Source organism: Anolis carolinensis, unplaced genomic scaffold (assembly GCF_035594765.1).
Source record: "Anolis carolinensis isolate JA03-04 unplaced genomic scaffold, rAnoCar3.1.pri scaffold_11, whole genome shotgun sequence".
Lineage (NCBI taxonomy): Eukaryota > Metazoa > Chordata > Lepidosauria > Squamata > Dactyloidae > Anolis > Anolis carolinensis.
The window spans coordinates 18915958-18932489 of record NW_026943822.1 but is presented as its reverse complement, the minus strand read 5'-3'; the positions used below and the strand labels follow the sequence as shown (position 1 = coordinate 18932489).

Below are 16532 nucleotides of genomic sequence, written 5' to 3'. Positions count from 1 at the left end.
TTTTTCTCTTTCTTCCAATTTCAAGCCCAATGCTCTTTTAAACAAAATGCACAGAACTCCTGGAGGATGTATACACTTTATGTTGCCAATCCTATTGTTTTATTCACACCTTCTATGCAGAAAAAAGAGAAAGGAGCCATGGGGCCCTGATTTTTGCATTTTATTACATAGTTGTCATCATTGCACTGCAGGAGCCACAAGAAGCCTCGCTGGGCCCGATACCAAAAGCCCCAGAAACTAACTGACCCCTGCCCACTCTCCGCTATCTACCGCGGGGCCCGACGTAAGCAGGAAACTAGTCTCTCTTCAGTAGGAAAATATATATTGTGCATATGAACCTAAATGGAAAAAATATACAGTTAGAAGAGTTACTAGCTGGGGAAGCGGCTTCTCCTTCAGGGAGGAGTCTATCAGCTCGGCAAGATCCATCAGAAAGGCCAAGAGGTATTGTGTAGTAAAGGCAAAGTCAGTCCGGGACGGGCACTTGCTCAGCCGAGTTAGGAGATGGCCTTTGCCTCTGGCAGGAAGGCTTCCCAGTACTTCACAAGCTGCGGGGACATCAAGAAAAGAGAGAAGGGTCAGCACACGCCCTTGCTTATATACCGTGGGCTCACATCATTGTGGATTTGATGGAAACGATCACCTGCTTACCTGTTGTTGTGAATGTAACAGCATTTCCAGGTATTTGGTCACATTGGTCTTGAAATCTTTTGTTTTCTCTTTCTGTAATTAAAAAAATGATAGTAGGGGGTTGCAGACTATCTCTGCTAAACAACCGAAAAGGCAGCTGGCTGTGATACTCATGAGTCCTTCCTTGCAAACAACTCACAGTATAGGTAAAGGTAAATGTTTCCCCCTGACATTAAGTCTAGTCGTGTCTGACTCTGGAGGTTGGTGCTCATCTCCATTTCTAAGCCAAAGAGCCAGCATTGTCCGTAGACACCTCCCAGGTCATGTGGCCACTGGCATGACTGCATGAAGCGCTGTTACCTTCCCACTGGGGCGGTGCTATTGATCTACTCACATTTGCATGTTTTTGAACTGCTAGCTTGGCAGAATCGGGCGCTCACTTCGCACTCGAACCTGCAACCATTCGGTCTGTGGGTTCAGTAGCTCAGCGCTTTGACATGCTGCGCCACCGGGGGCCCTTGTTAACATTAGGTTGGCCAAAATGGGCACAAGGATGTGATGAACTTTTCAGATCGTTCCATCAAATAAAACATCTCAAAAGGCAGACGGAAAGAGGCCAAGGGAAAACAGGGAGAAACAAAGCAGCCTCCCTATTGATAAGGCTGGAAGACAAGCTTGTGGTAGGTGAAGTCAGCCTCCAAGATGCCAGAGCTCTTATCTTAGTGCAGCAGATCAGCAAATGTTCCTTCTGTACATCAGTGGTGTGCAGACTTCAGGCTTCCACATTTCCTTTCTCACTTATAAGACAAAATCCACCAAAGAGGAGGCAAGAGCAAAACACTGGCTGAGGCAGCAAAAACACTGCTAAAGCAGGCATGAGCAAACTTGGGCCCTTCAAGTGTTTTGAATTTCAACTCCCAGCATTCCTAACAGCCTCAGGCCCTTTCCTTTTCCTCCTCAGCCGCTTAAGCAGCTGAGGAGGAAAAGGAAGGGGCCTGAGGCTGTTAGGAATGCTGGGAGTTGAAGTCCAAAACACCTGGAGGGCCCAAGTTTGCCCATGCCTGCTCTAAACGTTTCTCTGAGAGGGTGAAATTACATTTTGTTGCCACTGAGAACACATGACAATATAATCGAGAGATCTCCCAAAAGATCATGAACCAACTCAGCCAGCTTATACTAAAATCACCCTACTGGTTGCCAGTTAGCAATGGTACCGACTCTACATCAGCATCACATGAAAAATGTTTGGTGTGGAAGCTCAACGATACCTCAAACCGCAACACTTCCTTGCGGAGCACCGTAGATATCCGCTCAAAGTCCCGTTCATATTGCGTCACGCGAGATTCCCACTGGAAACACAGAAGCAACGGGTTAAAAAGCGACGCATCGGTTTGACACACATAGAAGACAGGTTATCCAGTCAGCAGACTGATTTGACTTTTATGGGACTTATCAAGTTGTTAGAGGTGGCCAGACAAAGGAGTTGCTCAAATTCTCATGCAAGGCATCCCACAGGACTGTGCAAACTCCACTATGTTATTGGGTAAGTTTCATAATTTGGACAACTCATCCAGAGGGGCAAGGGGAAAATGAATCAGCTTTGGATGCCCCTCTCACCTCTGAGATCTCCTCTTTGGCTTGCTGGAGCTTCTCAGGCTTGTTGGCCCACAGCAACCGAGCCTCTGTTTCTCGCTTCTTTTGCAGCATGACCTGGGCGTCTTGCCAACGCTGCCAAGTCTTCATTCGTTGGTCAAAGGCACCCTGTTGACAAGGAATGCCATCCTGTTTTATTGATTTAATTTCTATATGTCACCTTTCTCCCAGAGCAACTGAAGTGGCCTAACGTAAAAGCATTAGCATACATGTGTTGCCAAAGGCATCACTGGGTTGCTGCAAGTTGTCTGAGCCCACATCTATGGCAGGCATCCACAAGCATGTGGACAATTTCAACAGAAAGGAGGAAAGCATGAAAATGAACAAAATCTGGCTACCAGTATTTAAAAAACTCTAAAATCAGGACAGTAAATCAAGAACAACACTCAGCAAACATGGATTCCAGACAGAAAACAATCAGGGCCAGCTAATGCCTCCCAACAAAGAATTCCCCCAAACAGGAAGCAGCCAGGCTTAGGGGCTGCAAGGCCATGAAATGCTAATCAAGCTGGCCAATTGCAACATTCACACTTGCCTCAAACAGACAAGAGTTTTTTCTCCCACCATGGACATTAAACCCCACTTGCCTAGTTTCTGGAGTATAAAAACTACCTTCAAAGAAAGTACTGCACAATTAAACAGGAAATAGCACTTTCAATGCAGGAACATAATTAATTTTTCTAATTTTGCTACATAATGTAATACATGGTAAATTCTGGAAGCTTATGACTGCATGATGAAAGTAACCTCATTTTTTTCTTTTTAAAAAACAGTACAAGTTTTAATTTGATTCATATATTTCACCACAAACGGCTGCCCGCTTGCAAAGAAGGCAAAAGGCATTCTTACCCTTACAACGGAAAGAAGGCGAATGTAATCGCTCAAGAGCTCAGCCAGGAGAAAGAAGTCACTGTTGGCTTGTTCCTGGTGCAGCTGTTCAATCTTCTCTTCCACCTCAGCCAGCTGGGAGAGTGCGCGGGAGAGGGCCGTGTTGTCCTCCGAACTCCCCAGCATGGCCAAACTCTTCGCAAACTGGCCCGTGTTCAGGGAGAGCTCTGGGGGACCAAGCAGAGAGTGTTAAGGGCAGCTGGGTGCTAGTTAGGTCAGGTGTGAGGCACAATGTTACAACCAGTAGGAAAAGAAACAGTAAGGGGATTGCCTGAGAAAGATGGTCAAGCTGACTTTCTGCCCATTTCCTCTTGAAAAATATGTGGGTAGGTGCTGAAGGGATCCCAGGAGGGGAATGGAAAAGGAAAAGTGTATTTTATATAATGTATGATCTCAATCATTGGATACCACACTGAAATATGATGCATAGAGACAGAAAATTCTATATGAAGCTGTTTTCCACTAAGTGCTTTGATTTATATGCTATGTGGCAATCTCCCTTGCCATGAGAAGTCCCATCTCTCCCTCATATTTAGAGCCATAACAGTTACATCTTGTTGGGAAAAGAGACTTAAAAAGGAAACAAATGCGCTTAACAATGGGAGAAGTTGACCTTGCTAACAAAATCCCAATGCAAGCTTAGATCGGACCTGTCTGACTAAAGGTGCATCCAATGATTTTTCAACTGCACATAATTAGTTCATATGGGAAGTTACCTTTCCGGTGATTTACTAGCATTTCGACAACAGCATGCAGCTTCCGCAGACGCTGCTCCTCGCATTCCACCTCCTGAAGCTTCTCTTCAAACCACTGGAAAGGGAAGAGAACAGATGAAGTCTCGTTGAAAACACTAAGGACAATACAGACCTCCCTTATCGTTTGATACTTCACTTTCTGACAACTTGCTATTTCAATGCTTACAGATACATTCTATTAACTTGATGAGAGTTGTGCTCTTTTGTTAATTCTTATTGCCTACAGAAAGAGTGGGCCCCTCCTTAAATAACCTTTGAATGTGCACAAAAGCTGTTTCAGCTTTATCATGCATGTGTTATTTACATTTTTCAGTAGCCAAAACTTGGGTTTCACTTTTCAACCGATTCCATTTTTGACAGCAATCAGATCCCTAATACATCAGATAAATTGGGGCACTTCCTTTATGTACGAAGAAGACATATGCAGCAAGAGCAGCTCAAGAATGTCATATACTTACAATGTCAGATTCATTCATCTTAATGGTCATTTTGCTGACAGCGTCGGTAGCTCTGTTGAACATCTTCAGGAGGCCAGCACCACTTAATGTTTGGGTACTAACAGCTCGCGGCAGCTGAGAAAAGATTGGGAAACCGATTATTTACATTGCTACTGAACAGAGCCACCTCAACGTCTGTATTAAGATGCCATGAAAAATCAGCATGAACAAAGCAAGTGCAGGTACTAGTTAGGATTCTAATCAAAGGGCAGTGGCTTATTTTTGTTCTAACACAACACTTATACTGAAAGAGCAACACACATATGTGCTCTTTAAACTGTGACAAGCTAAAACAATGGCCATGGGGCCATCAATTCTGGAAGGTATTATTTCCCACATGGAAACTACCTCATTGTCAGCTCTGGAAGCAGCAAAGTCACCATGATCCAGTTGCTATTTGCTGTCATGGTGGTAAAAAAGGAAAACAAAAACCTAGTGACCTCGCAGCATCCCAGTTTGATCATGTAGTAAAGCAAAACTGCACAAAACAGTAAGGGATCATGCTACTATTGTTATATTGTCCAGTGGCCCGTGCCTCTTCAGAAAACCATCTATATTCCAGTTACATAATAATTATAGTAACAACAACTCAGTAGTCCAGTGGCTTTGGAGAAGCTCATACAATCTCTAATCCAGTTATAAAAGAAGATTCTTAGTATAGTTTAAGAGTCCATCATTAATTCTTCCAGATCAATGACTAGGCAATATTAGAGAGACATCATCGCTTTGTTGTTATTGTTAAAGGTTGAGGTAAAAAAAAACTTCAAACTCCTTCCACATTATTTATGAAGGCTTCCAAACTTTCTTTGTGGGGTAGTACTTGCATCTTTTAAAAAATCAATGCAACATAATCAGGCAGATTTTTCCAAAAGAGAGAAGCTGTGATACAGAAAACACAACCAAACCACTGACAGGAAGGTTTCATTTCATAACCAAAGGAGTATGTGATTTAGTCAGCAAAAAAAAGAGAAGCAAGCCATTATACCTCAGTTTGAAACCAAAAAGACTGAAAGACAGGCCTCTTTGTTAAGAACTGATAAACTATCACAGATGGTAAAAGGAGAAAATATCCATAACCACGGGCTGTGGTGCGTTATAACTTGACCCAGACGCACATTCCTTTTCCTTGAGTGATGGCTCTGCTGAATCCAAAGTTTATACTTGTCTCCGGTCCAGTTGCAATAACAGTTTCACGCTTTCCCTGTTTCCATACTTGAAAGTTCACCCCATCCCTGATACATATCCATTGAGCTCAAGAACATCTAAAAAGATATGCATGAATTCCCCACTTTTTACCCAATAAGCCATGTTAAGGATGCTTAGGACACAAGTGCAGTAACATTTTGCAGGCAAGAGAGCACACACTCAGGAACAGCGGGAAACCAACCTCCTCTTTTTCCAGGAACTCCCTGACGTCTGGGTCCTGCAACATGGTCGGGTGACTTACGGTCCTTTGAAGATACCTGTCAAAGAGGAAGGAGTGAGGGGCCTGCATCCTGCACTGTCATATTCTTGATACATACAGCGTTAAGAAGAGGCTTATAAGGGGGATTTCATCGTATTGGCATCACACATATGAATGCACAACCAATTAGGTCTATAGCACAACCTGAAAATGTGAGCCCAATACACCAACCAGGATATTTCTGGGAATTGAGATTCAAAGTGTAACTTTTGCCAGCTCTGACAAACAGCTTCAAGTGTTGCAGTGCTTTGCTATATTCAAGAATGTGCTTCGCTTTCGAAGATTAGAGTTTGCCATACTCGACATGTAAAGAATCCCATTCCTAGTTCCACCTTTCTAACCCCACAAGCACTCTTTAAAGCAATAACAATCATTGGTGCTGTTAGATCTCAATTTGCCTCTTGCCTGCCTGAGAGTTAGAACGCTTCCAAAGTCCATGTTTATGCTCCAAATTTCATCATTAACTTCTCTTCAGCATCATTAAAGGAAAAAGTTTTTAGTTAGTCATGTCTTCCTTTATAACATGTCATAGCCTCACGGATCCTGAGAAACTAGTGCCAATTATTCACACTAGCTCCCCAATAATTATTTTTGGGATAATATCCCAACATTTTTTCTCTTCCAAATCTTTGAGCCCCTGTAGTTAGCTGATCCTTGCCTGATGTATATTGTTATGGTTTTGGCTACAAAAAAAAAAATCACACAATGAGAATCACTTTGCTATTAGTCTCCACGATCATTAGTCTGCACAGCTGTTCATTCTGCACCCATCTAAGAAGCACAGTCCCAGTTTAAGCAAAGTTAAAAAAACTTTAACAATAACATCCCAAAGAAAAGCAACTATTTTGAGTTCGTGTGTATCACTTAAAGTGAAACCCTAAGAACAAGAACTGGGATAATGCCGCTTCCCCTCTTACTTCCCCATTCACTGTGGAATCTTTTGATGGTGGATCCAGTTTGAACGACTCCCACCAGCCACACTTGTTGCCTAGTTTATTCCAGTTAATAGAAAATGGGAAGAGATTTACGCAAACCAGTCAAAAACTGTTCATATCAATCACTACTAGACAAAGGAACTGGCTTGTGTCCAAACTCTTTAAAAACTTGGGAGGGGGGAGCCTCCTTCCTGAATTCATTGACAGCAGCTTTAAAGCAGTTTACCTTTATGAACAAACTTCTGTATTGACGTGTTTAGTGCACTATAGTCTTTTTACAATTACAGCCATGACAGAAACCAGTATTTGAAATTACCTTTCTAAGGCAGCTCGGCGTTTTTCTAGGAATTCTGTGGAAGAAGAATCTTCTTTTCCAACTTTTACTTTGGTCATACCTGGAATAAGAGAGGGAAGAAATACCATCAACTGCATCTATGCATGTCCCGTATACATTCAGGATTATTTTAGCTTTGACAGGAAAGCTCATTCTTTATACAGAGGATGAAAAAAAGCAGTGGGACAAGGCACTGTTTGTAAATAAAAGATCACAAGGCAGTATGGCGAAGAGTGCATGTGTGTCACATGATACTGCTAGTAAGGTTTACTGTTCACACGCACCTATTAAGCTCTTCTCAGGAGGTGGAGGGACAATGAAACCATTCTGTGCATGCTTCTCAGACAGTTTCTCATACAAGCCCAAGAAGTCGCTGAATCTTCGCTTGACTGAGAACTGCTTACTCCTGAACAGTGACAACGTGGTCTGAAGAGACAATGAAAAAACACGAGATTAATATGGAGCACTCTGCACTAGGTTGTATCTTGCAGACATATCTATCCACATTTGGTCCTCCACATTCGCTGGTGTTAAGGACACTGCACTACCACAAAAGTAAAACAATGAAAGAAAAGAAAAGTTGCTATTTTTTAACCTGAGAGAACACACTCTATTTAACATTTCCAGAAGTGAACTGCAGGATTAATCTATACGTTAGCATAGCATAAGACAAATCACCAACCCAATAGACATATATGCAATAGAAACATTTGTATCTATGTATAAAAATGTACAAAACAGGAGATTGTTTGCTGAATTCCAGAAAACATACCTGGGTTGATACCTTGTAGGCTACATAGGCGTTCATACCATCCCCTGAGGAAAAAAGAAACCAAGAGGTCTATAGCATGCCGCAGAGAATGCCTCCATCTAGTGGGGACTTAATACACACAAACTGTTTAAATGTTAATTGTTAACTTGAAATATCTTCCATACCGTGATGTTTAAAACAGGGGTGGGCAAAGTCCAATGATTTTGCAGCCTCCCGTGTCTCTGGGCCTCCATTTTTAGAGCCATAAAAAGGATGAACTGCCTCTCTTGGAAGTGTTCCAGGAGTGATATCTCGCCTTTTACATGGACTAGTCTCCCCAGTCATTGCCTAATTTACATAAAAATACCTAGTTTTCAAAATTAGATGTGGACTTCCAGATAATTTTATTTCTCTCTAATTTTCCAGCAGTTAAGGCCATCAGTACAGCATTTTGAAAGTCTGAATATTAGCCCACGGACCAATTCATTTTCCCACCCATGATTGAAAAGCATTAAACAATCCCAAGCAGCCTGGATTTTGGATGGGACAAGATTGAAGAAACCCCTATTAGTTATTGAGGCACGAAATCCACCCACCAAACCCTCTTCTTAGCACCCAGATGTCTTTTGCAGATTTACAGAATGCAATCCACACTTTGCATATGCACATAAATGTAAAAGCCAGAACATTCCTTTAAAAAAAAAAATTCAAACTTCGGGTGCCACATTCCAGATCAGCTGCAATAACTCAGATTTGTTTACCATATTGACAACTGCATCTAACTGAGGTCTTTTAATCAACAACAACTAGCCTGCATAATTTACATACCGGTATATATTTATCCGCAAAGAAAACAGAAGATAGGTTTCAAATTTAGAGGGATGAAAGAACTAACCAATTCAAAAGTGAGGTAACTCATTGTGCAACAAGACTGCCAAGAGGATCCAAGCAGTGCGGTGAATCACAATCTGAGCAGGCAGCCAACAATGTGATGTAGTTACAAAGGCATGCGGGATTTGGTATGGCAACCCATGTCTGCTGTCTCAGAAACACCGTCTGAAATTCTCCTGGGCAACTCATATGCATTTTAGCTTATTTCGGTTCACTTTATTCCCTTAAACTAATTCTCAGAATATTTTGAATGCTATTGATCCATCTAAAGGTGGTGAATTCTGGTGACAGAGAGGAAAACCAACAAGGTAAAACAGCACTTCCACATCTGCTGGCGTTTGGGACAAAAGACACCAACAAAAACAAGTACAAAAACAGATGTTGATCACAGAATTGCACTGAAGGACCTACAAATTCAAAGAGACAACATTTTAAACAAATCAGTGAGTAATTTATTCCACAGGAGTCAAATCCAAGAATGGAGTCACTTCCGAATCACATATCTATCTATCTATCTATCCTTAAGTCAAAGTCTGTCTGTTTGGAGCACAAAGGCTTTTGCTAGGTAAAGTGGTCCTCTGTGTTGTCACTGGGAAAGAAAGATGACGTGTATGAGAGAGGGAGGGAAGAAAAGAATAGAAAGAAAGGAATGAAGAGAGTGAATCGGAAAGAAAGAAAAAGGAGGAAAGGAAGAGAAAGGAAAGGGGGAAAGGTATGAGAAGAGAGAACGAGAAAGAAGGGATGAAAGCAGGGGGCAGAAGCCCCTCCAACACCCAGGCAATGTCAGATATATACTAACAATCTAATAAATATGGGAACATGAACAAACTGAGCAGACTTTCCAGGAGGTCATCTTCAGCTATCCTTACTGTCAAAGCAACCGGATGCTACACAACAGTGGCTCCTCAGCAGTGCCAAGTCCTGCCTGTGCTTCCTACAGAGATAAGCCTGACATAATAATTAGCAACTTGTTCTGCGAGAAGAACCTGGTAGAGCTCGGCACATCTGCCTCAAACCGAACAAGTAAGTAGCTGTTATGGCACCGAAGGCAGCTGGAAGGGAAAGAAAGGGGGGGGGGGGTTGTAAGCTGGCCCAGCTATCCCCTTCAGTGCATGTGGCTTTCATTCTAGAGTTCAGAAAGTGTTAAAGCAAAGAGCGTAATATTCCATGGGGCCAGAGATAATTTTCCACAATCCTCCTTTCTGTATTAATAACTGTACGACCGTGTGCATTAAAAACTTTGAAGCAGAATCGGGCACAAGAATGGATTTGCAGCAGTTTGAGCAAGAGAATGTTTTTGCAGCTGTTAGTATTCCAAGGGGAACAGGCAGCCTTGCAAATGCTGAAATGTAATTACAGTTTGTGTGTGCACACGCTCCTTTACCCCTGTATGCATGAATTTCACAGGCTTTTCTTAGGCAAGGAATACTTAACTTTGCAATATCCCTCCTCCAAGATCTGGAATAAATCGGATTACAGCAGCAGGTCATTACACAGCAGGCCTTGAACTATCCCTCCTTCAAGGTTGACTCTGGGTTTAAGAAACTGGCAGGTTGCCAGCTTGTCTGTTTTTTATCCGCAAGTCATTTCCAATGTATGATGACCCGAAGGCAAACTTAGAATGGGCTTTTCTTGGCAAGTTTAGAATGGATAGCTTTTAACAGAAACCTTTTTCCTGGGCAAGAAAGAGGAGATAAATGTTTCGAGCAGATAATCCCTAATGTATCCCAACGTTGGCAGTGATAGCACAGGTTTTAATTTTCTCATTTAACGCATGTGCAGATCATAAGGAAAAACAGCACTATATGAACAGTCTTGGCTCAGTCGGGAAGTTGAAAGCTCAGATCCCCGCAGTCTTTCCCTATAATTATGTCATTTCTATTTAATGAATGACTCACCGATCTTCTCAGGATCACTCACTCCCACTGAAAGTTCAAATTTGTCTTCTTCTTCTTCCTCTTCTAGCTGTAAGAGAAACAGCGGAGGACAACACCATTATTGCTAATCCAAGGACTTTTGTCAGACCTTGTATCCAAGACCCCATTCTGCTGTGAATTGAGTTTGATAGTATACATTTTGAGGGGAAGAAGGGGGGGGTGAGACAGCTATGGCACACAGAGTTGTTGATTCACAGATACCACAAAGATCTTTAAGAAGCTGAAACTTTAAATATAAGGATTTAATCACAATTTCACATCATTGAAAGTCCATCAGAAGAGATTACAAATATTGGGATTCATGAATGCCCAGGTTTGCATTTCCTAATGTGGTATATATTAGAAATACTCATTGTTAGCTGGAGACTTCCCTTAGTATTTTAAGCTAGATCATGAAAGGTAATGTGTACCAAGTTTGGTCCAGATCCGTCAAGCCACGTAGGAGCCTTTGAGGAACAAACATATAGATATACATCTTTAGACATAGATAAATAGACAGACAGACAGGCTTGGTCCTGTTGCTACTGCTGTATGACAGCTTTGGTAGGCGATTTGTTTTGTTTTCTATTTGTGAATGTAAGAAAGTTGGGAGGTAGAAAGGCAGGGTTGATTGCATATTTTGAATGCACAACCATTAATCCTTCAACCTACACAAAAAGAAAGACTGTGAGTTTAACATGAATGCCGTAAAACCTCAAATTAGGTCAGGTTACACTCATTAGATTTTGTATCAAAATTATTTGGCAGCTCTAGCCAAGCCTCAGTGCACAATGCGAGTTCTCGGGCACCAGAGCCATTTTGTGAGAACACTCCATGCTCGAATTAAACACATTACATGATGTACTTAAGATTTAATGGGTTATACATTCCCCAGTCTGACACCATGGAAAAATGTTCTTGATCTGAGAGGTTGCCTATAAAGAAGTGCCACAGCACAGGTTTTAAACACATGAAAGGCAAAATCTCGAGAGTCTTTCTATGTTGTCATTTACCAGAAAGAAGTCCCTCTTGCATATTATTATTAACATTAAAAACCAGCAACTAAAATTGAGCACCAGATATTGCAGCAGAACAAAGCAGAAAGCAAGCAAACTTTATCCAGCAAGAATTTTATTCTCACTAGTCACTACAATTCACTCTTTTGAAAATATTCCAAAATAGACAACTAAATGCGTAACAAAACAAATGTAGAAGCACAGACCTCCTCATAGGTTTTTGACTGATGCTTAGAAGAAGAATTTGCTTCTCTTTCAAGAGAAGGGGTAGGACTGAAAACATTTGCTGTCTCCTTCTTCTGGTTGTTTTGTGTATTATCCAGGGATAATTCCACAGTAGCATCTGCAAAAGGACAAGATTTGTGTAACCAGGTACAGATAAAAATCCTTCGTAAATTCTTCCAGCCATTCAGGTTCAAGTTTCTTTCAAGCCACAAGATCTGTAACAGGAGGAGCATCTCCCCTGACAACCAAGCATGAAGGTCGTTTAAGGTAAAGAGATGTATTTGAGCAATATGAATGTAACATTCCCTTCATCGTTGGCATTTAAAACCAGGTCAAAATGAGGATGCATATACATGTTCTTGATCTGAGAGGTTAATGCAATTTGGCATCATCTTAACTGGTATGGCTGAATGCCCCTCGGGGACACAACATGCAAATCTCTTTTAACTCATCTCCTTTATATTAGAGAACAGTACCAATTCCTGCTCTTTGGTTAGAGTTCCAGTGATAAATTATTATCTAAGATGTGTCTTAAAAACATAATATTATGCTCTGAGCAGTTGCCACTAATCTCATTCCTAAATCATCTTTCTAACAAGTTGGGCCCACTAGTTTGCAAGCCAGTTGTTAACTGCTAAACAAACATGAAGAAAGCATGAACCCACAAACTAATTTAGGCCCACACATAGCATATTGTGGGCCAGGTGGCTGCGTTTCCTGTTTGGGGGTTTTCACACTAAACTGAAATCGATTTTACTTCTCTAAACCAACCTAAGGACAAAACAGCTACAAAACTGGGCACAAACGCTCTTCAGAAACCAAAATTACAATGTAATTATTTAGAAAATTGGCCCTGTTTACAATGCCTTCCTGCCAGAATTAAGAACACAATAAATTTGACATCTTTGGGATGTCAGCCATGTTTAATGCAATGCAATCCTCCAACACACAAAGTTTTGGCTTTTCTAAGAACTTGCTTTGGTTCATATAAACACTTTACATGTTTAATGTTAATAATTACAACCCGATCTTTGTTTTCTTGCTTAATCTCCGTGAAACACTTCAGATGTTTGAAACAAACGTTTCCTACACATCTTATTGTTGTCATACTTTTTAAAAGGTCAGTCTTCTCATTTCCCAAGGTGCAGAAATATAGCCAAGGGTATTTTGCCAAAGAACACTTAGTGAAGTCATGGCAGGAGTAAGATTTGTCCAGAATCAATATTTCTTCAACTCTCAGCCAACACACCTGCAAATAGGTCCTGCTCATCTTCTTCCTCCTGAACGCCGTTTGTTTTGGAGTCGTTTCTTTCTTGTACAGGGGATTCCCTCTCAGGAGACATTGGCTTACTCTAGAAATACAGTGGACATTATGTAAGCTGCAGAATTAAACCTATTGTGGAAGAATATGCAAAAATGCCTAACAAAATAGCCCCTGTGCTCTCAATTATTCTTCAACCACATCGATGCCATTAGCTTAAGTATACTAGTGTGTGAAAGCGTTTTTTAAAAGCCCCATTAACAACATTTTTACTGTATGGATTTTTTTTCAACTGCTGCAGGGAACAGAAGTCAACATACTTCTTTGAGTCCAAAAACAATGCAGGCATTGGTACAATTTACGCACTGTTCCACCATTGTTATGCTCAGCTTATAAAGGCCAACTGTCTCTGCTTTGGTATCGGGAGACAGCACTAACATTGTCTGTATGGCTGAGTTCGCAGTTAAAAAAAAAACAGGCACAAACAGGGTCACAGGTCCAAGAGGCACCGCAAACAGAGCTGCCTATGCCAGAAGTCAGGTTATTTGTTACTAGGCAAAGAAAGCAGAGGCAAACATAGCTGAAAATGTACTCCTGTAGATCCAACAAAGCCAAGCTGTTTCAAAAGACATTCTTAGTTTTTCTCTTGTATCAAGTTGAAAAAACTGTATTGTCATTTTGAAGCTATACTAAATCTTTTTTGTTCTAAACAAGCCCCGTGGTGCATGGCAAAAATCTGCAGCAAAACAGGACAACACACTGCCTAGTAGACCCGTGAGCCTCTTTCGGATTCTATATTCTGTAGATACGATGTTTAAAATGAGAGATTATGGATCAGAGCTGAAAACATTATGCATGCGGCATCTTAGGGCTCAAACTTTAAACTCTGTCACTATTCAAGGTGTTAAGGACATTATTATTTATTCACTAACTTTCTAGGGTTGTTTTCTTGCACTGATAGTAATGATGCAATGTGAATAATAGTTTTAATTCTGACATGGAATCTACTAGCCACTTTGAGAACCACAATAAGGAAAGAAAATAATAAACATCTTGCAATATACACACATAAGAAATCATAGAGGAAGGTGCCTTTTCTGTTAGCTTTAGGGATAAGGCGTGTGTAAGGTTTGCATGTTTTCTCCAGAAGTTGTGCAACTTCCAGTGGTTTGTAAGTTATCTTAAAATGGTTGTAGTCCTCCTTCACTATCTCCAAAAAGGAATCAAGGCTGAAACATCTTGGTAAGGATGTACTGTATTTGTATCAAACATTTCCCCCCAATAAATTATGTATGTATGCAGGCCTGAAATGGATCATCACATAGTTTGAGGAAAACATGGAGTTTGCTTATATACTGGCAAGATAGGCATTTCAAAACACTTCTGGACAAGGACATGTAAACACAGCCTTTATCAGAATGTGAGTGCCCTGACTATAGAATTAGTCTCCTTTCTTCTCAGAAGGCCTTCAAAACAAAAAAAGCAAATTACTATTCCAGCCACTGGATGTATTAGGATGCTTTTAAAATTTCATTTCAACAGAAACAGATGATCTCTAAAGTGTCAACTGACATTTTTAGTGCTGTACAATGAAGTGCATGATTAATGTTCTTTTGTGCTAATTCAGGGGTACTCAAACTTTTTAAGTGGAGGGCCGATTCACAGTCCCTCAGACGTTGGGAGGCCAGACTATGATAAAATAGTCCAAAATTAGGATTGTTGTTGTTTGCCTTCAAGTCGTTTCAGACTTAGGTCAGACTTAGACTTATGTTGGGACATAAGACCATAGGTAAGGAACGATGGTCTCATAAGATCATCGGTAAGGAAAGGGACCCTCAAAGACCACCTAGATGGTTTCATAAGACCATAGGTAAGGAAAGGGGCCCCCAAAGGACAACTAGACGATCTCATAGGACCATAAGTAAGGAAAGTGACCCCCAAAAACCATCTAGATGGTCTCATAAGGCTGTAGCTAAGCAAAGAGATCTTCAAAGACCATCTAGACGATCTCATAAGTCCATAGGAAAGCAAAGAGACCTCCAAAGACGAGGCAGACTTAGGTCAACCCTAAGTCTAAAGTTTAGGACAGGGGCCAGGTCAATGACCTTGGAGGGCCGCATCCGGCCCACAAGCCTTAGTTTGGGGACCCCTGCGCTAATTGTAAGGTTAACAGTTCGTTAGAAAAAGATACCAGTGACTTTGGAAAGAGCAACAAACAACAACAGGTGATCCTTCAAGACTAAACTGTGTATATGAAGTCATCTCCTAGACTTGCAGATAAAATTTTACATGAAATACCCCCCACCTAAACAAAATGCTGTCGAAGAACAAAGATCAATAAATGCTGTAGGATCGGCAGTGTCGATGGGGCCTGAGTTCAAAGCTCTTGCACCGAATCACAGCTTTGTCACTCCCGCAAAACCCCAAGACTTGCACAATTTCCTGAAAAGCAGCGACGCCAGATCTTCCCTTGCGACATCAAGCAGGAACCTCCACTGAGTTTAAAATTCAGTGTATAGATGCATCAACAGACTGAGGGAAATAATGTGTTCTGCTCCCCAGTCACACAAAGTGGAGGATTCTTCTAGGCCAGTGGTCCCCGACCTGTCAGTGGTCCCCAAAAACTAAAATGAATGAATAAACAAACTTTTAGGCCAGGCCTGGGGCAATTTGGGCCCCTGAGGTGTTTTGGACTTCAACTCCCAGCATTCCTCACGGCCTCAGGCCCCTTCCTTTTCCCCCTCAGCCGCTTAAGCGGCTGAGGGGGAAAAGGAAGGGGCCTGAGGCCGTGAGGAATGCTGGGAGTTGAAGTCCAAAACACCTCAGGGGCCCAAATTGGCCCAGGCCTGCTGTCCCCGGCTCTGAATCTCCCTCACTCACATTGTGGTTGTCGCTGCCACCTCCGGTGAAGATATCCTCGCCTTCGGAATCGCTGCCGTTCTCCTCCGGGCCTGGCTCGGCCTCGGCGGCGGGGAAAGGCGGCGGGAGCCGGTCCGCCGGAGACCCTCCCGACGCCATGTCGCCGCCGAGGAAGCCACTTCCGCCGGAAGCAGCAACAGGCATTGTATGTGGGAGAGGCCCTCAGAAAGAGTGGCGGGTGGGAGGAGCCACGCCCGGTGAACACCCAATCAGCGGCGGGAGGAGGCGGGGCTATCAAGATACGGGGCGGGGCCTCGAACCATCCTCTTTACTGCCTGATTCCAAAGGAAAAGCTGACTTGTTGAAACCAATTAACCTTGTAGGGATAATAATTCAAAAATATTTGGCAGACATAAATTTTTAATTTAGGCGAAAGAAGTTGGGAAAGATTATGGA

The 16532-nt window shown here is 41.9% G+C and overlaps 1 protein-coding gene across 2 annotated transcripts; it reads right to left on the bottom strand.

Annotated features, from left to right (window-relative positions):
* Positions 1–144: 144 nt before the first annotated feature.
* snx1 (sorting nexin 1) lies at positions 145–16275 on the bottom strand. Of its 2 annotated transcripts, XM_062963204.1 has the most exons (15): positions 16098–16275; positions 13206–13308; positions 11938–12074; positions 10698–10764; positions 7930–7973; positions 7442–7583; positions 7140–7218; positions 5811–5886; positions 4385–4498; positions 3888–3981; positions 3133–3338; positions 2248–2391; positions 1899–1979; positions 652–723; positions 145–548 (listed from the first exon to the last, which is right to left on the bottom strand). In XM_062963204.1, the coding sequence occupies exons 1-15, from the start codon at positions 16233–16235 to the stop codon at positions 498–500; spliced, it is 1548 nt and encodes a 515-aa protein (XP_062819274.1). In that variant the 5' UTR covers positions 16236–16275; the 3' UTR covers positions 145–497. The 2 variants fall into 2 exon arrangements, with proteins under 2 accessions (XP_062819274.1, XP_062819275.1); XM_062963205.1 differs by lacking the exons at positions 10698–10764; positions 11938–12074; positions 13206–13308; positions 16098–16275 and adding an exon at positions 8094–10388.
* Between the last annotated feature and the right edge of the window lie 257 nt (positions 16276–16532).

Coding starts and splice junctions, on each gene's coding strand:
- snx1 (XM_062963204.1), bottom strand. CDS start 16,235: ATGGCGTCGGGAGGGTCTCCGGCGGACCGGCTCCCGCCGCCTTTCCCC. Junction 7,584..7,929: donor CCTACAAGGTATCAACCCAG/GTATGTTTTCTG, acceptor TTGTCTCTTCAG/ACCACGTTGTCACTGTTCAG. Junction 549..651: donor TGTTACATTCACAACAACAG/GTAAGCAGGTGA, acceptor ATGTCCCCGCAG/CTTGTGAAGTACTGGGAAGC.